The 19510-nt window shown below is 47.3% G+C and overlaps 2 protein-coding genes and 1 pseudogene across 2 annotated transcripts; 1 reads left to right on the top strand and 2 right to left on the bottom strand.

Annotated features, from left to right (window-relative positions):
• Positions 1 to 312: 312 nt before the first annotated feature.
• On the bottom strand, positions 313 to 1301 carry LOC147977245 (protein STRICTOSIDINE SYNTHASE-LIKE 10-like; annotated as a pseudogene).
• Positions 1302 to 1346: 45 nt separating this feature from the next.
• LOC125530482 (uncharacterized) lies at positions 1347 to 4125 on the top strand. The gene is made up of 6 exons (XM_087519933.1): positions 1347 to 1390; positions 1777 to 1848; positions 2408 to 2494; positions 3220 to 3496; positions 3614 to 3818; positions 4001 to 4125. The coding sequence occupies exons 1-6, from the start codon at positions 1347 to 1349 to the stop codon at positions 4123 to 4125; spliced, it is 810 nt and encodes a 269-aa protein (XP_087376059.1).
• An 814-nt stretch (positions 4126 to 4939) lies between these two features.
• On the bottom strand, positions 4940 to 18043 carry LOC125529818 (uncharacterized). The gene is made up of 3 exons (XM_087519219.1): positions 16849 to 18043; positions 15362 to 15452; positions 4940 to 5395 (listed from the first exon to the last, which is right to left on the bottom strand). Exons 1-2 carry the CDS (start codon positions 17975 to 17977, stop codon positions 15409 to 15411), a joined length of 1173 nt encoding a protein of 390 aa, XP_087375345.1. The 5' UTR covers positions 17978 to 18043; the 3' UTR covers positions 4940 to 5395; positions 15362 to 15408.
• Positions 18044 to 19510: the final 1467 nt, after the last annotated feature.

Genomic DNA, 19510 nt, shown 5'->3' with positions numbered 1-19510 from the left:
GGGGGGGGTAGGATTTGAAAATTGCACCATTAGTACCGGTTCGTGGCACGAACCGGTACTAAAGGTCTCAACCGGTACTAATGGGGTTGAGACCTTTAGTACCGGTTCGTGCCACGAACCGGTACTAATGGGCATCGCACCCTTTAATGCCGGTTCGTGCCACGAATCGGGAGTAATGCCTGTATGGTGCCCTCGCCGCTTGAACCGGGACTAATGTTCACATTAGTCTCGGTTCGTAATGCAACCGGGATTAATGCTCTTTTCTAGCTGAACCAAAACCCCTTTTTTTACTAGTGATATGTCTACTATTCTCTACTTAGGTTTAACAACACCGGCGTACGGAAGCTCCATCAAAGCCGAGTAGAGTTTGCCATTGTCACTCTCCATTATCTCGGTGGCCTCAGGCTCTTTGGCCCTCTCATCTCCTCGACCATCTTCCCATCGGCACTGACCCTTACAGCAATAAGATGACTATCATGACCAAAGGTAGCTCATTCTTCTCATGGTGCAACGCCATCCAGTAACCTCCTTTCCTATTGGGCCTCATATTATCTGTGCAACCCGACAGGTCGACAAGAGGCTCGGACGATGTGCCTGCGTTGACCCCTTTGATTCAGTTCCTCAGCAGCTTGCACGGGCCGGTAGACGTGGCCACGAGGTGCATCTGGTCGGCACTGAGCGCGACGCCATTTAGGTACGTCATCCCTGCTTGGAGCACAGTGACATCCAAATCCGATGTCCGTGGATCGTACATCATCAGGCGGCCCGTCGAGTCCTCTATCCTGGTGACCATCTCATGCTGCGGCCTTTGAAAGTTCATCGAGCCGTCAGTGAAACAGACCTGGCGGGTGACTTGGTCGACGTCGACCCCATTGGTGAAGCGGAGAGGAATACCATCAACCCAGCACGGTGGCCTCCCCTCCACCTGGCCTGAGCCGCATGAGCCCCCTTATACGCAGCAGCTACGTACAAATCTCCCGACTTCTGGTTGAACCGCAGGTCGGGCGGCCGGCAGCATCGGCTGTCTGTGGCAGCATCGGAGCTTGGACGCCTCGCTCTCATAGCCGGGGGCCCGGGGCCGTGGGCGTAGGTAGTCCATCGCCGCTTGTCGCCGTTCTACTTGAGGATCCGGCCGCTGTAGGGGCCGTGGCCCTGACCGCTGGCTCCTACTGATCGAGCGACCGCCACAAGGCCGAGTCGGGCGCGTGATACACGCCGTGTGGGATTCGTACGTTTTGAAGGAAAATCGAGTCCGGGTCCAAGCAGAATAAACCGTCCTGATCGCTGAGTTCATCAACCATCGATCGTTGATCCGCGGTGGCAGCAGCGCAACCGGTCTGGCGATCATGGCAGACGACCACGACGACGGCGACCGCACCGACGACCATCCGTAAGTCTTCTGCTCTGCAGTTTTTCTCTACTCAGTCCTCTCCTTCTCCGGCGCCGCCACGCGGCCGGTCCCAACATGCCCTAGCCGTGGCAAGCAGGGGGAGTTCGCCACAGCCAATTCCTGCTCGGATATATAGCTAGCCAATTCATGGTGTGCCTACCATGCCCTGACTCTCAAATCCGATTGGTTTCGCCGATATTAGCTCTGAATAAACCCCATGTTCTGTTCTGGGTCAGTACTCAGTAGCCGATGCGCCAAACAACCACTTCTCCTCTTTTAATTTGTTGGCAAACTAGTCGGGCGACTAGACGACTCGACTCGACTCGACTCAGCTTACTTTTTACTGTTATTCTGCTCAAATCATACTTTCTGTTCTTCTGGTTCAGGTGCAAGGACAATTTGCATCATCATTCTCAGGTTGCAGTCTCACGGGCCGCTTCCAAGGGGAGATATGCAAGGTAATTAAAACTCTCAAGTCTTAACCTATCCACCTTTTCTATTTTTAGTTGCTCTGCCCAACACTATTGTGCCGTTCTGAAATGTCATTGCGCATTGACAACGCAAATTAATCCTCTGGTTTCCAGTATTTGCAAATCTAAATTCTAAAATCTCCAGTTTTTTTCTAGGCTGTTATGTGTTCGGCATCGCTGTACGTGCATGTTCATTTGACATTCTGAAATGTGATTGAAAGATCTATAACTTCAATACTCTGCTTCCTAGTGCTAAGTTGTCCACTTTTGTTCATACTCCGAACTGTTTTTTTTCCTGGAAAATTAATGGGTACCGTAATTGCTCCCGTACCCAAATGGTTAGCCGAATTTTGTTCTTGAAAAAAACATTTCACACTGCAGGGTGCATCATTGATGGGCTAAGAATTGTACTGAAAAACGCAGCAATGCTATCGGTTCAAAAACGTTTTCTGATTCTAAAATTAGAATAATCATATATATAGAATATGTCCATAACTCAATTTCCTTTTACTATATATTTTCTATTTAACTCATATGTCTGTTTTAGGTTTAAAGAGGATTTGAATGCCAAGGCAGAGGAAACAAAGCAACACCACCATCAAGTTGCCGTCTCATGTGCCGCTTCAAAAGGGAGGTATGAAAGTTAAAACACATAACCTCTTTACTTCTTTTTTTCGATTGATCTCTATTCAAATTTCAACACCATTGTGCATCTTCATTTGGCATTCTGGAATGTCATTGCAAGATTGACACCGCAAATTCTCTGGTTCCAAGTATTAAGTGGTCCATCATTGTTTATATTCCAAACTGTTTTTCCTGCAAAATGGTTAACACAATTCCTCCCGTAACCCATATGGTTAGCTGAATTTTGTTCCTTCTAAAAACCATACTACACTGCAAACTACATCGATGACACGCTTAGAATTGTGCTGAAACACTCGGCAACCAATCAAAAATAATAATATCACAGCCTCATGTTTTCCTCTCATTGTGTTATGTAATGTTCTCTGCCCATTTCTGCCATTCAGCAGTTTTTATCCGGTATCCACACCTGGCAGTTGTCCAATTCATCATGTAAATTTTGATTCCAAACATACTTGACAAGTTTTAGTCATGTTTCAAGAACTTTGCATGTACCTTCACCATAAAGAAAAGTGACTGAGTTAATCATGTCAAATTTTAATTCCAAACAAACTCAACAAGTTTGTAAACATGTTTCAAGAACTCTGCATACACCTTCATCATGAACGAAAAGCAACTGGGTAAATTCTACACTTACATTTTTAATGCATTACGGTACAGTGCATGTGATTTGTTCTTTCCTTATGGCATAACAATCTGTCCACAATAATGACCCAGGAGTCGAGCTGGTTGGATGTCCAAGGAGAGGAGCACTCCTGAAGGTATCAACATGAAGGAACATGCTTGGAGGTTTCGGTTCCCCTTCCCCGAACTCCCGAAGTCGACTTACCGTGGTGACCTGAATTCCCTTGGAAGGCCAGTTGTAATGAAACAGAGGAAACCTCTAGAGGTGCGGAACGCTCGCCGCGAAAGAAGAGTCGCGGCAAAACAAAAGGCTGCGCCCTACCACGCGGAGGTGGCCCTGCGTAAATACAACAGAGCAAACAACACCAAGGTCTTCCTCTCCCTCTTTCTTTCTCTCTATCTCTGTATATGTAAGGTTATAGCAATCGTGATGGCTTTTCAGCCTGATTGTCCATTTTAAACGTGTCTTTCCATTTTGATTTTTCAGTTTGAGCTAGTGGAGGTAAAAGTGATATCTATATTTTCCGAGTTTGGAGGGGCTGGGGCCCATTATAACTTCACAGCTAAGCAGCCTGAGGAGCAGCATTCTGCTGATGCCGACAATACCTTGCTATTCTTCTCTGAAGTTAACCTTGATTTTCGGAGTGAGAATGATGTGATCATGTGCTGTATAGTTGGGGAAAATGACGCAGGTACGTTTCTTGGCAGTTGTTCCTATTACTTCTTTCCCGATTATTATTCCCGTGTTTTCTTATCGTTCATGAGGTTTGCATCAGGTGCAATTGTTCACACATGTCTTATCGCAATCTCATATTTTTTCCACTGTTTTCACATATTGATATTTGTCTAACTGTTCATTTGTTGTATGTTCTAGGCCATTGCTATGGATGCAAGAACTATCAGCCTGTGATTCACCCAAGCAGCCAAGCATACGGCGGCGGTAGTAGTACTTGTATTGACTACCCTTATCCGGACAGTGAGAGTTCAGACAGCGATTAGTAACATAACACTTGAAGCTGCTTGGTGGTACCGCCGGCTTGTATCTGTGTCTTGGCTTTGCCCTTGTGTGAGTATCTATCACAGAGAGTAGCTGAAGTTGAGAGACGTGTCATGGGATGGAAAACTGAGCTCTAACTAGTTGTTGTCATGTGTTGTGAATAATCAGATAATGTCATATTTGCTCTCGTGGTTTGCTGCCTAGGCCTAGCCTTTGGAGAATATATGCTGCAATGAGTAAATGAGGTTATAATTGAATGTTGATGTGTCATCCGACAGTGTCATATTTCCTCTCTCAATTCGATTACATTTGCAACTGATTTTTTTTCTGACATTTCTGTCTACACAAAACTATACACCTTTGTGTTCCTCCATCTAATGTTAAGATACATGTAATCTCGCATAAATCAACTTCGCAACTTTTTTTAGTGGTGTTCATATTATTTTGTTATTCGACAAGTGCACTAGTTTAAGAATCATTGCTCTGCATATTAAGTTTAATACGACCCCAAGTAATTGCTGTTATTGTCTATGCAGCATCAAGTAGTACGTATCCTTTCATGACTGCTTTCATGATAATAGATCAGTAAGCATATATAGTCATCCAACTTTGATCATGTGTTGGATATTAATAAGTATAAATATGCATAGTGGCCTGGCCATAACTGAAGAAATTAGACTTCACATAAAGCATAGCTATAAATAATACTCCCTCCAATCCATATGAATTTTGATCATGCGTTGGATATTATGCAGCAGCAGCAGCAGCATCATAATCAAGGGCTAGGAAAAAGAAGCACATGCAGCAGCAGACGGCTAAAACAGCAATGTGATTCAGAGTTTCAAACACCTGCTTGATCATAATACAAATTCAAGTCATAATAGCATCACTGCAGCAATGATACCTTTTCGACTCAAAGTTTCATCTAATAAGAATATAACAACATGCCATAAATGGCGTCATGGAACAAAACAGAAGCAGTGATTTAAATTTCATATCTCGATATGACACAACGGGCACATAAGCAAACAGTGACGCAACCGACACTTTGACTGCCTGCCACAAAACGTCCTGCAAGCATAAAAAAATGATCGACGAGATTACTGACAGGGCCAATACTATGTCTTCAAGCAGTTTTTTTTTTGCGAGATATGTCTTCAAGCAGTTGACTAGTGTCCACACAAGACCCCACATGCACAGCATGCAGAATGTAAGGACCTAGAGCAAAACAAATCCAGTTCCGCAGATCAGCCACCAGAATGTTCTAGGTGCCTGTGGAGCAATCAGTTTAATCAATCAAATTAATTTGTACGCAGAGGTTGTTCAAACTATATCTCACAATTTTTGTATGACTCAAACAGTAAAAAGTTAGCTTCACTAGTATTATGGACTTGAACCAAAAGCTCCAGTTGTGGATCCCCTCAGCATTAACACAATGCCAACAATATAGACATAAAGAAGCGATAGGTGATTTGTAGAATAGTGGCATGCTAGGAAATTCTGATGTCACCATCAAGTTTTTGGCTACATTTGATCTTAGTAGAGGCTAAATATTAGTGGTTAAAATAAGTCCATTAGAGGGGAATTCTGAACAGCCTAGCTTATCAAATCTTTTTGGAACATTCTTTGTTACCATGGGCATATGAGGGGTTCATTGAGTAGAAAAGGAGAAACATTTGGATTTACTTTTCAGATATGTACGAGCTAGCTACTCCCTCCGTTCCTAAATTTAAGTATTTGTAGAGATTCCACTAAAGACTACATACGGAGCAAAGTGAGTGAATCTACACTCTAAAATGCATCTATATACATCTGTATGTGGTCCATAGTGAAATCTCTACAAACACTTATATTTAGCAACGGAGGGAGTATTTGCTAACAGATCAAATTTAACAAAATACATTAGTAGAAGCCTCAAGTAAACGATGGTGCATCATCCTATCAGTACATACAATTCCTTTAATCTACAAATATGTCAACTTTTTTGCTCTGTACACCAGCAAAAAAAATACTGCCTACCACTTTTAAGAGAAAAGTCCACATTTCAACCCCGAACTAACCATACAGCCCTCATCTTCAAAACCGGTCAAATTAAACTCTCATCTTACCACGTAGTTCAAAAGACAACCCTTGACTAGGTCTTGGGCTGGTCAAACCGGTTTTGACCAAGGCAAGGTTGATGTGGCATTGTAGTAAGCATATATTGTATAATTTAATAAAGGAGTGGTGGGTCCAACATGTCCGTCTAATATGCTTCTTCCTCCACTATACGATGTACTCCCTCCGTTCCTAAATATAGGTCTTTGTAGAGATTCTAATATGGACTACATATGCAGCAAAATGAGTGAATCTACTCTCTAAAATACGTTTATATTCATCCGTATGTCGTCCATATTCAAATCTCTAGAAAGACTTATATTTAGGAATGGAGGGAGTACTATATAATCCGGCAGTCTCTTAGACTTCTCACCTCCATCGTGAAGTGCACGTCCTCCCATCCCCATGTCTCGTTGCTCTGCTCTATTCCGTCGCCTCACCTCGTCCAACTCCGGCCAGCAATTGCCGCCGGAGTAGACGGAAATCAGTGCCTCCAACAACCATGTCGTAATTGCCTCGTCGCTACGAACACGCCGGCCACCCAACCGGCGTAAGTGACCATGGGAGCGTTGATCCCAACGATAACTGCGCTGCCTTGTTGTCTTTGTCGATGTCAAAACCGGCGGATCTCGGGTAAGGGGTCCCGAGCTGTTGATCTTAGATCGATGGGGAACAGGAGAACACAGGGACGGTATTACCCAGGTTCGGGCCCTCTCGAAGAGGTAAAACCCTACGTCCTGCTTAATTATATTGATATGTATATGACGGTTAAAGAGTCGATCTACCACGAGATCAGATGAACTAAACCCTAGGTGAGTAGGATGATGGTTCTTCTAGCCTCTACGGACTAAACCCTCTGGTTTATATAGACACCAGGGGTATCTAGGCTTACACATGGTCAGTTATATCATTACGGAATAAACACGCCATCTTGACTTGGAGGATATGCCAAGGCTTTAGAGGCTTCCTTCTTGAATACGGAGTTGTTTGTAGTTCGGCCCTTCAGCAACGGATCCAAAGCGGCCCACCTATCCGGCCCATAAGAGATAGGCCGGTAGCCCGAGGACCCCTTAGTCCAGGACTCCCTCGGTCTTCATCGACTACGATGAGCACTCGTGGATGGGATCTCCGCACCTCGACAAACCGGACAAGCCCACCCCAGGGGGGCGACAGCAGCAGCACCTCAACGGCGACAGGGGCGGCGGCGCAGTACCTCAGCAGCGGCAGGAGCAGTAGCAACCACAGCTCACCGACGGCAGCTGAAGAAGCAGCAGCAGCTCGCCCAGGTTAGCAGCAGTAGCATCTCGTCGGCGGCAACAGAAGAAGGAACAACAGCTCGCCCAGGTTAGCAGTAGGTAGCAACTCACCGACGGCAGCAGCAGTAGCAGCTTGTCGGGGTTGCGGTTAAGGAGAAGAGAGGGGGAAGAAAAGAAGGGACCTGGCGGTGGTGTGGCAGCGCCGCTGGTCTCCGGTCACCAGCGGCGGAGGTGGTGCAGCGGCGGACCTTAGCGTACTAGGTGACCCAAGCGGCGACGAGATTGGGTCGGGGCTGGGGTGAACGAACAGAGAGATGGAGGTAGAGAGGAGTCTAGGTTAGAATGTGTGTGTGCGTGGCTGCTGACTTGGCTGCCTAGCCAGTTTTCACTTGGTCAAAACCTGTTTGACCAGCCTAAAACTAAGTCAAAGGTTGTCTTTTAAACTACGTGATAAGTTGAGGGTGTAACGTGACCCGTTTTGAAGATGAGGGTTGTAAACCGAACCGGCTTGTTAGTTCGGAGTTGAAATGTGGACTTTTCTCCACTTTTAATGATAATATGTTAGTCAAAGATGCAATTCATGATGAAATATTTAGGGTGAATCTAGCCATATGCCATTTTGATCATCTGTTTAATATGAAGTGTTGAAACATGACCGAATGTGGAGAAAATAGACTGCCCACAAAGCATAGCTACATGCTTACACATACACATCCTAAGACATGCTGAGAAAATGGCATAGCTATGAACCCATATAAATAAACTGTAAAGTAAATGAGAGGAAACAAAAGATCCATAGCCAAGAAAAGTAATCAAAGGCAATGTTAGCAAATGGTAGAAGTTAAACAGTAGATAGCTCCATAAAGCACATGAAAGAGAATGTATTTAGTTATGCCACCACTAAACATAACAGCATTCGATGAAAAAGGGTTCCCCGCTTTATATTATAAAACAACGGCCACGACAAAAGCATACGGTAGCAAGGTTCCCTCCAACGGACCACAGCAAACACACACAAAGTAGTATGAGAGACAAAAGTCTTGCTGCGGGATCAACACAAGAAGCCCCAAAAGCATAAACGAAATCTAGTCTGGCTCCGGTGGAGGCGGCGGAAGTAGCGGTGGGAGCGGTGGCGTGAGCTAGGATGCGGAGGAGCGGAGCGCGGCAATCGTCCTATCAATGTAGATGCGGTCCTGGCGCTTGCTAAGCGGCCTCCAGAGCTGTAGAAAGCCATACAATTTGTAAATGGCGTCAGTCACATGCAGCGGGATAATATGCCCAGTCGCCAGCTTATTACGAACATTCCATAATGTCCAGAAGAGCAACCCCACCAACACCCATAAGGAGGGTCGCTCAATACTAGGAAATGTGAGCACCTCCGCAAACATATCTGGGATGTTGTCATGGCACCAACTGCCACCCACCGTCTCACGAAGGTAGCTCCACAAAAATCTCGCCGAGGGGCACACAAAGAAGATGTGGTTCGAGTCCTCAAGGACCGAACAAAGGGGGCATAGCCCGTCGGAAGGGCCGTTGCGCTTAAGAACCTCCGTGCCGGAGGGTAGGCAGCCCCTGACTAACTGCCACATGAAGATCCTAATCTTTAGTGGCAGTTCAATCTCCCAAAGGAGATTAAGCTCTATCGGGCCTAGGGTAGGGAGGATGGCCCGATAAAGAGATTTAGTGGAAAATCGGGATGTCGGCTCGAGGTCCCACTGCGCCGAATCCGGCCCAAATGCCGGGGTGTGGAGAGCCACACAGGCGATAAGGTCATTCCAAAGGTCCCGTTCTATGGGACCGAAGGTATGTCGGAATGCGATGTAGCCTAGATCATGCAGGGCGGCCACGACGGTGAGGTTAGGATCCACACATATGTTGAACGGTGGTTGAAACCGGATGGCGAAAGGTTGGGGGCCGGACCATCGGTCTAACCAAAAGAGGGTGGTGGTACCAGCACCAACCGAAATGGAAGAGTCGATGCGGAGGACCGGCAATAGCTGAATGATCGTTTGCCAGAACTAGGAGCCCCCCCCCCCAATTCTGCGCAAACGCTAGGCCCTGGCCATGCAAGTATTTTGCGTTGATGATATCCAACCAGAGCCTGCCCTCCCATGAGGTAATCCTCCATAGCCACTTGGAAAGGAGTGCAATGTTCATCTGCTTGGATGAGATAATGCCCAAGCCACCCTGGTCCTTTGGTTTGCAGATCTCCGACCATTTCACCATGTGGTACTTTTGCTTATTATCCTTTCCCGCCCAGAAGAACCTGAACTATAGTACTTAGCTATATCCTCATGAAGGGATTCGTTCAAACTATATAATCCCATGAGGTACAAAAGCAAGCTAGTCATCGAAGAGTTGATTGGAATGACCCGAGCTGCCTTAGAGAGCCAGCTCCCTTGCCATGGCTCAACCCGATATTAGACCTTGGACACCGTCGGTCGAAGGTCCTTTCCTAATATACGGGTGTCACTAATGGGCATACCAAGGTAAGTCATCGGGAAGGAGCCCAGACGGTTGGTGATTCATCGTTTCTCCTCCTCGGGGTATCCCAAGACCATCACCTCACTCTTGTTGAAGTTGACCGTTAGGCCGAACATCTCCTAGAAGCATAGTAACAAGAACTTGAGGTGTTGGATGTCCGCGTCCGACCCCTCCACCATCAAGATCGTGTCATCCGCGTATTGGAGGTGGGTGAGACCCCCTCCCGTGAACAGGTGCACGCAAATACCCTTGATATGACATGCTCGCTTGGCCGAGTCTAAAATTGCCTCGAGGGCATCAACCACCAAGTTGAATAAAAAGGGGGAGAGCGGGTCCCCTTGACGCACCCCTTGCGCCGTTTGGAAGTAAGGGCCTACTTCCCCATTGACTTTAATGGCCGACCGACCACTCATCACAAGCTGCATGACCCTCGCAATCCAGTGGGGTCAAAACCCTTCCTCTCTAACACCTCCCGAAGGAAGGACCAATGGACCGTATCGTAGGCTTTATGGAAGTCGATCTTGAAGAAGACCGCTTTGAGATGTTTCCTCTTGACTTCATGAATAACCTCATGGAGTACCAGGATCCCATCCAAGATATACCGACCCTTAATGAACGCGGACTGGTTCGGGTGGGTGATTTGGGAAGCTAGAAGGGTCGCCCTATTGGCGTACCCTTTAGCAAGAATCTGAACTATCACACTGATCACTGTGATAGGTCAGAATTGTCAGATGTCTGACGCCCCTGGCACCTTAGGGATCAGAGAGATGATACCATAGTTCAACCTGGTCAGGTCGAGCACGCCTTGAGCAAATTCCCTAAAAACGCAAGGATTTGGTGTTTAATAGCATGCCAGAACACCTGGAAGAACCGGACCGGGAGACCATCCGGTCCCTGGGCCGACGCGGGATTCATCCCTTTTATTATGGAAGCCACCTCTTCTTGTGAGAATTCCGCCAACAGCATCCCATTCTGTTCCTGCGAGACTCGCTGAGGCCCCTCCCAGATAGAGTCGGCAAGCGCTGTGCCGCCACGATCTCTTGCGGCAAACATGGCTTTATAAAAGCCATCCACATGAGTCTGAATCTCGTCCATATCTTGGATCAACCGACCCCCTTTCCAAAGAAGGAGAATGGTACATCTACGACGCCAGCCATTGGCAATCGCCTGGAAGTACGTTGTGTTGGCGTCCCCGAATAGGACCCAATTAATGGTACCCCATTAGGGCCAATATTCCTCCTCCTTGCGATAGATTTCCAGCATGTCATCTTCTAAAGCTATAGCGGAGAGCCCATTCCTCCGAGGGGAGGCCTGCGATGTGGGCCTTCAGGTCCAAAACCCGAATCTCCGCGAGAAGGGCCCCCTTCAGGATCTTGAGGTCCTGTCCCACATTGGCATCCCAGCCCTTCATGAATTGTCTAGATCACTTGGCCAAGAAGTGTCACTCGTCCACAACCGACATCTGGCGATGTGGCTCCAACCGCGCGGCCATATAGTGACTGTTCACCGCCTCAATGAACCCGGGTTGCCAGAGCCAAAGGACTCGAAGAGGAACCGCAGGGGCGGCCAAGGCCGGTCATCACTCGAGGAAAGAAGTAGGGGTACATGGTCTGAGCCGATGCGGGTGATGGCCTGGAGACACACAAGTGGGAACTGAAGTTCCCACTCCGAAGACATGAACACTCGGTCCAGGACTCTCTGAGTTGGGTCCAACTGACGATTTGTCCACGTAAACCTCTCCCCAACCTATCCAACTCTCGTATAACGAGATCGGTGATCCAATCATTGAAACGCTGCATGCCCGGGCCGTCGATCCGGGCATTATTCTTATCAGACGGAGCTCTAATGAGGTTGAAGTCACCTCCTATGATGACCAGGAGATAGGTGTCCGATACTTACGTGTGGATCTTGTCGAGGAAAGATTGGGATCGCCGATGGTCCACGGGCCCGTACACCACGATCACTTCCCACTTGAAGTTGATCGTTCTTTCCCAGACCTCCATGCCCACGAAGAACTCGCCACGGTCCATCGATCCAACCTCGAAGGTCGCATCCTTCACACCTAGAAGGATGCCCCCGAAGTGTCCTGCCACTCCACTAGAAGGCAGCCAGTGCAAGGCAAACAAGTGCCTACTTAGACCTTCCAGTTCTGCTAAGGAGAACTCAAGTCTAATAGTCTCCTGAACAGCAACGATGTCTATGTTCTCCTCATGTATTTGACAAGTTGCCTGTGGATTCGACAAGTTGCCCGTGGCGGCACTCGTTCCTGAAGACCCGCAGGTTCCAAAAGAGAGCACGCATCTAGTCGGCCAAGGGGTGAAAGTGCAACTATCCCTGGGTGGTTTTGGTAATTCCTAACAACATATAGCTCATTGAACTAACATTATTCCAAGATTAATATTTCAGGAAAAGCTCAATGGATGGCATGGCATGGATGAGGAAAGTGGATCCCTCAAAATTATAAGGACAAAGAATTGGCTCAAGCTTCAAGATCAAGACTCTCAGTTTATATTTTAGTGATCCAAGATCACATTGAGTCTATAGGAAAAGCCAATACTATCAAGGAGGGATGAGGTGTTGCTTAATGAGCCTCTTGCTTCATGTGCTTAATGATATGCTCCAAAACCCTCAACTACTTTCCCACATCCACACTTGACCCAAACCAAAAGTCAAACTCGGCCCTACCGATTCTTTCCATCCGGCGCCACCGAGTTTCATATGTCATAGCCATTGCCACAAACCCTAGCAATTCGGTTTCACCGATAGGGATCTCAGTCTCACCGAGATGGGATTGCAATTTCTCTGTTTCCCTTCGTAACGTTTCGGTCTAACCGAAGTGAGCGATTGGTCCCACCGAGATTGCAATGTAAACTCACTGTTTCCTTTTCGTAACATTTCGGTCTCACCGAGAAGAGCGAATCGGTCCCACCGAGTTTACCTGACCAACTCTCTGGATAGCTTATTACCAAAATCGGTCCCACCAAGTTTGTATAATCGGTCACATCGAGATTACGTTATGCCCTAACCCTAACCATATCGGTCCTACCGAGTTGCATCTCAGTCCCACCGAAAATCCTAACGGTCGCTAGGTTTGCTAAATCGGTCCGACCGAGTTTAACGATTCGGCCCCACCGAGTTTGGCAGCTTGTGTGTAACGGTTAGATTTTGTGTGGAGACTATATATACCCCTCCACCCACTCTTCATTTGTGAAGAGAGCCATCAGAACACATCTACACTTCCAATACACATGTTCTGAGAGAGAACCACCTACACTTGTGTTGAGCTCAAGATATTCCATCCCTACCAGATGAATCTTGATCTCTAGCCTTCCCCAAGTTGCTTTCCACTCAAATCTTCTTTCCACCAAAATCCAAATCCTGTGAGAGAGAGTTGAGTGTTGGGGAGACTATCATTTGAAGCACAAGAGCAAGGAGTTCATCATCAACACACCATTTGTTACTTCTTGGAGAGTGGTGTCTCCTAGATTGGCTAGGTGTCACTTGGGAGCCTCCGACAAGATTGTGGAATTGAACCAAGGAGTTTGTAAGGGCAAGGAGATCGCCTACTTCGTGAAGATCTACCGCTAGTGAGGCAAGTCCTTCGTGGGCGACAGCCATGATGGAATAGACAAGGTTGCTTCTTCGTGGACCCTTCGTGGGTGGAGCCCTCCGTTGACTCGCGCAACCGTTACCCTCCGTGGGTTGAAGTCTCCATCAACGTGGATGTACGACAGCACCACCTATCGGAACCTCGCCAAAACATCCGTGTCTCCAATTGCGTTTGAATCCTCCAAACCCTTCCCTTTACATTCTTGCAAGTTGCATGCTTTACTTTCCGCCGCCCATATACTCTTTTGCATGCTTGCTTGAATTGTGTGGAGATTGCTTGACTTGTGCTAAGATAGCTAAAATCTGCCAAGAACTAAAATTGGGAAAAGGCTAGATTTTTATTTGGTCAAGTAGTCTAATCACCCCCCCCCTCTAGACATACTTCCGATCCTACAAGGGGTCCTCCCTGGACCCCCATAGTGGTGGACGCGCTAAGCGCATGACGGAGTTGGGCAGTACGAGACCTAGTGCGGCCCCAGACCTCGTACGGAGGAAGAGGGTCGGGCATCCCATAGACCGAGGGCCAAGGCGTGTTGGGAGCCACCTCCAAGGATTCCTAGGTGGCCCTCGCTCTAGCCATCGCGAGGCAACCCTCCAGTACCTCCTTGGCCTGGATGGCCGCAATCTACTCTAGGGCAGGGCCTTTCTCTCCTCGGAAAACAATGGCGGAGTCCACCGCAATTTTGGCTAAGTGGCCGAGAGGCACACCCGCCTGGACAGAGAAGTCGGACACATCATCATCAGTTAAAGCAGGAACAAAAGACGGCGAATGAGACGGACCAGGGTCGAGCTTGCGTGCCGCGGCACGCCGCAGAGCCTTCTCCACCGCGTTGGGCGAGCCACCAACCATCCCCACCGCCATGCCCAGGCGAGCGCTCTTATGCGTGAGCATGGCAGGCGACGAAGATGAGCGTGGATGCCCCTTGGCGCGTGGAGGACGACTCGGCGGCGCCGACACCAGAGCCGCCGAAGGACGGACCGGCGGGGCAGGCAGGGAGACCGCCGCGGCCACGGGCGACGCCAGCTGTGGCGAGGACGGGAGGCAAACATCGAGGCCGATGTTGCTGGTGTCACTCTCGGCCCCCAAGCAACCACCCACATCGCCGATGGGGCCGGAGGGCTCCGGAGAGGCATGGAGCAACGCGGCCGAGGCGCCAGGGGGGAGGACCGACTCCTCCTCTAAGAGTGCAGTGATCGCGATCAAGTCATCCACCCCTAGATCTTCCGTGGGCGCCGCCGGTCCTGCACCCTGCGATGAGCCACTAGGGAGCCCATCTGGCCCCGGGGCCTCGTCATCGTCGTCCTCGGAACCAGGCGAGCTGGAGCGGTCCTGACAGGAGCCATCTCGATCGTCACCATCCGCACCCGCGGGCCCGTTCGTAGAGCGTGCCTGGCCATCAGGCGGACCGGATGGATCCGCAGTAACATGAAAGCATTCTCATCTATGAGCAGAGATGAACATATGCCCAGAAAGGGTAAGGATCCTAAGGCATCATTCATCTGAGGGGTTGGAGGGAGAAGAACCTGCACTAACAGAAGGAACTGGGGGAGTACTAAGGAGGGAGTAACCAAAATCAAGGTAGCTGGATGGACAGGGACATGGAAGGTAAGGAAAGAGCACATCCATTGGAGTGGGGGTAGAACATCAGCAAATAAAAGAGAAGGTAGGTGGGCAAAGGCATGAGGAAGAGAATGGAGACTCATGTACTTGAGAAATGGCAGTAAAAGGGAAACTAATACATTTTTCTTAAGAGCTCAACTACCCCAACCTACATGTAGAAGATAGGCTTACCTGCTCAACCAGTACATCACAATAGCATATCTAACAGGGCAACCATCTTATCTGTTGTGCAAAAGACCAGCTCCACCACCAATGCATGTTTCTGCAAACGTGAAATTTCAAATGATCAATGAAAAGCCAAACATACATGATACAGCATCACTATTTAGATAAACTCAGTAACTCGGAGTTGTAGTTTAAAAAAAACTTCGAGACAATATTAGGAAAAGGTAAACAAAACCAGACCTACTGACAAATTTACTGAATATTTCAAAAACAAACTGATTATGTAAAATGAAGATTCACACTCGAACTATTACCTTGTGTGGACAGACAACTTATCAAGAATTTATTAAGCTCATTCCACACCATATTGGAAAAACAAAAACATATTTATGCCAAAAAAGCCTAGTAACAAAAGTGAACAAGACTATTCAGATATAATTAATCTTCAAATAAATTTAGCCTGAAAGGAACAGGCTAATAAATCCTAGCAACAAAAGTGATTGAGATTATTCATTATTCAGATTTAGATTATCTTTTACAAGTAAATTTGGCTTGAAAAACGAAATGAAATTATTAGTTTTCCCAGGTACCTTGCTACTCAAAGCAGGGACTCCCCTAAAAGTGATAAAACGAACTAACATATGCAAATTTCAAACAAAAGCATCATAATGAATTTAAGATTAGTAGCAGGATCAGAGATAACAATATTGAATGAAAGAAATAGAACTAGCTTTAAGCTTCCAATGTACATATTGAGCTACCTACTTGATATTTCAGTTGGTTCAAGCAAGTTTTCATGGAGTTGTCTTCAACTTCACACTGTTATAGTATCTTATCTTGAGAGAGAAACTGCACAGCAGCTATACGCTTAAATGACCATTATACAGTTTTTGCATATGTTACGCATGCAACAGTCAAATTTAGTTCGATTATTACAAAAAGAGTTTGCCAATCTGTGTATTCATTATTTTGTTGTATGGATATTCATGTCAGAAAGTGAAATATAGTTTGCTAGCTCTGACTTGAACCACAAGTATTACAAAATGGCTAAAGTGATTAGCCTGAAAGGAACAATCTAATAATCCTAGCAACAAAAGTGATTGAGCTACCTATACTTGTAGTAAAGAATGTTCGTGTAGTAAAGTGAAATATAGTTTGCTAGCTCTGACTTGAACCACAACTATTACAAAATGGCTAACTGTAGGTCAATTGAGCTGACCGCCTGAACATAAAATAAAATAGATAGCACTAACATGTATTTTCTAGATCATAATCATTACATAAACAGCGCCGTGCAAGCATCAGAATAGAACACTAGAGAACATCATCACTATATTTTGAAAGGTCATCAAGCAGCAAAAGAAAAAGAAGTAATATGTCACTGCTTAAAATTGTTAGCTTAACACGAAAGGGTGTGCATGGTAATTCCTTCAATCAATTATCAAAAATCAACTTGGTTTTTTATACCCAGATGATGTAAAGCATGATATTACCTGCAGCGTAGACACTTTCGAATAAGTGAAAGTAACCAAGGGTGGTGTTTCGCAAGAGTTCCTCAAACTTCAATGACTTAAGCTGGATCGTGAACAGACCACCACGGAGACCAACACCTGTCCACATGAGAGCCGTGTCATTGTCTTCGGCATACGCTAGTATCATTAGGGACCGTCTCGCCTCTACATCCTCCGGAGGAAGTAACCTATCAATTTCAATAGTTTTTTCCAGCACCCATGAAGTAACACCATCAGAATCGGTCTTCCTCTTCCACAATTGGGCATTGAAGCCTGACAAAAAGAGGAAACCAAGCCCACCGCCATCTGCCCTTATAACTGAGAAGAAGTAACTGCCGCTCCCTAAATCCAAGCCCGCAGGCACAGGTATCAAGGATAGCCTCTTCCTATCAAGACCAAACTCAAGAATCCCAACCGAATTGAGCAACCAGCATATGAAATCCCCAACCATCACAGCAGTCTTGTTGACAGAAACAATGGCATGCTTGGATGGAAGCGGTGTCGAGATGGGATCACCCCACGCACCAGTTTCCGACGAGTAAACGTAGGCAATCGCTTCTGTAATTTGTCCCTCCTCACCATCAGTGCCTACCAAGACCACCTGGAAGTGGTCGTCGTCTCCGGCACCGCGAAGCACCGTCCCGCTGATCGGGGCTCCAACAATTTTGAGCCCCGGTGGAACGGCGACGCGGCGCCGGTCGCGGGTGACAGGGTCCCAGGCCAGGACCTGCGTGTGCGCTCTGTTGAGGACTAGCACGAGGCCATGGCGGCATCCAAGGAGGTCGTAGCAGTCGTCACCCTTGTTCCATCGCCAGGAGAGGCGTTCGGGTGGGATCCGATTTGGGGCGTCGAGGGAAGGCTCGAAGCGGGGCTCGAAGCGGCCCCTCAGCTCGACGCGGAAGAAACCGAGGAGGGGAGGGTTGAGGCGGTGGTGGCGGCGGAAGCGGCGCGAGAAGGCCGATTCGGAGGCGACGCTGCGCCAGCGCTTGGAGACGAGGGATGCGCGGGGGAGGGAGGACGGCTGCGGGGGGAGACGGAGGAGGATCTCCGGCAGCAGATCGTCGTCGTCCAGCAGCTCCGGCGCCGCCGACGGCGAGCGGGCGCTGCTCATCTCGCCCTACTCGTGCGGCTGCGGGGTGTGTGTGGTGGGCTGAGGGCCTGAGGCTCGTCTTGCCCTAGTGAATGAAACGTAGTGCAGGCCGTGAAAGCGACGACAAAGCCCACGACGATGGATTTTTCTAACTATACAGAAGAAGAAAATCCCCTAAAAAAACTAAAGAAGAAGAAAATAAGTTCTAAAAAAAAGTTGATCGACATTTTAACTCTCCGGCCTTTTTTTTGCAAGGAATATGGGAGTTTTATTCCATAATTAGAGGGTTATAACCCAAAGGTAAAAGTTCACTATTCATGGGGTCCTCTGTGTAGCTAAACATGGGTGCTACATTCGTCCACTGTGATTTGCCGAATGATCTGCAACTCTATTATGTTCCTGTCGAAGCTTCCAGGGAGTAAACTCTCTTCCAACCATCAAACTTTTGATCTCTGACTGAACGGTTACCCACTATCATCTAATAAAAGTGGATACAAACTATCAAAGTGACGCTAAATGCCTAGCGATTTTTGCTCATCGGATCTCTTTGTGAAAAAGCGGGCCATCCACGAGGAAATATTCCAAAGGTAGCTCTCGACGTCTAGTGTCATAATTCTCTTCTCTGGTGACCTAAAGTGACTTAATCTGGCGACCAGTGGCACTAGTAGGAAAACTCAACATCTCGCTCGGCAACTAGGGCGGTCTCGCCCGACTAATGGTTCTTGATCTTGCTGAGTATAGTCCTCTGTGCTCTACTTTAGCGATGACAATGGTGGTGGTGGTTTCGATTCGTTTCATTTCGACCAATCTCTTTTTTGTGTTTTCCATGCTTTGTTCTACTTCAGAGATGGTGACAGTGATGGTGGTTTTGAATTGCTCTACTTCAGAGATGGTGACAGTGATGGTGGTCTGGAGTTGGTTTTGACCAATGTCTTTTGTTTTTTACCCTTTAGTGCTCTTGCCTCTTCTTGGACGCAATCCTTCGATAAAGCAATGATTCAGCATTATGCCTTTTGCAAATGGGTGTGTCCTCTGCCACAATGTCGTTTTGATGGTGACTGTAGTTCATATTGAAAACTTCGGAAATAATCGGACCTTCATGTAAATGCAGGGGCTTCAGCAGAAACAACATCTACCACATGCTCCAGACGCATTGTAGAAGCTCTAATAAACCCCCCTCCCCCCTCAATGCTCTGTGGCAATTGCTCCACAAGACCCTGAGTAATCTTATGATCTTCATTAGAGAAATATGCATCAACATTCAGTACCTACTGACCAACTAAAACTCTAGCCCATCTGTTCAGTCTCTGAGCAGTCGTAGCTTTCCCCCGCTACACAGCCAAAGTTGAGAGGCGACACGTGAATTATTGACGTAGTATGTTTTGAAGATTGCATAATTTTGCCTCGGACCAGCTGGATGTGCTGCCACCATATATACGAACATGTAGTCGCCATCAACTGACAGTTTACTCGGATCCATATAGAGGTGTTGGAACGATTGATCACATAGCAGAAACCCAATCACCCCCGCTCCTGATCTGCCCACCATCGTAT

Source organism: Triticum urartu, chromosome 4A (genome assembly GCF_056163025.1).
Source record: "Triticum urartu cultivar PI428250 chromosome 4A, HENAU_Tu73, whole genome shotgun sequence".
NCBI classification, from domain to species: Eukaryota; Viridiplantae; Streptophyta; class Magnoliopsida; order Poales; family Poaceae; genus Triticum; species Triticum urartu.
The sequence above is the reverse complement of the archived record's forward strand: the minus strand, read 5'-3'. Positions and strand labels throughout refer to the sequence as shown.

What these genes read in the sequence shown, in the direction of transcription:
- LOC125530482 (XM_087519933.1), top strand. Translation starts at nt 1,347, where the DNA reads ATGGCAGACGACCACGACGACGGCGACCGCACCGACGACCATCC. An exon ending in TGTGCCGCTTCAAAAGGGAG is followed by an intron (nt 2,495 to 3,219) that starts GTATGAAAGTTA and finishes ATAATGACCCAG; the next exon opens with GAGTCGAGCTGGTTGGATGT. An exon ending in AGTTGGGGAAAATGACGCAG is followed by an intron (nt 3,819 to 4,000) that starts GTACGTTTCTTG and finishes TGTATGTTCTAG; the next exon opens with GCCATTGCTATGGATGCAAG.
- LOC125529818 (XM_087519219.1), bottom strand. Translation starts at nt 17,977, where the DNA reads ATGAGCAGCGCCCGCTCGCCGTCGGCGGCGCCGGAGCTGCTGGACGAC. An exon ending in CGAAAGTGTCTACGCTGCAG is followed by an intron (nt 15,453 to 16,848) that starts GTAATATCATGC and finishes TCACGTTTGCAG; the next exon opens with AAACATGCATTGGTGGTGGA.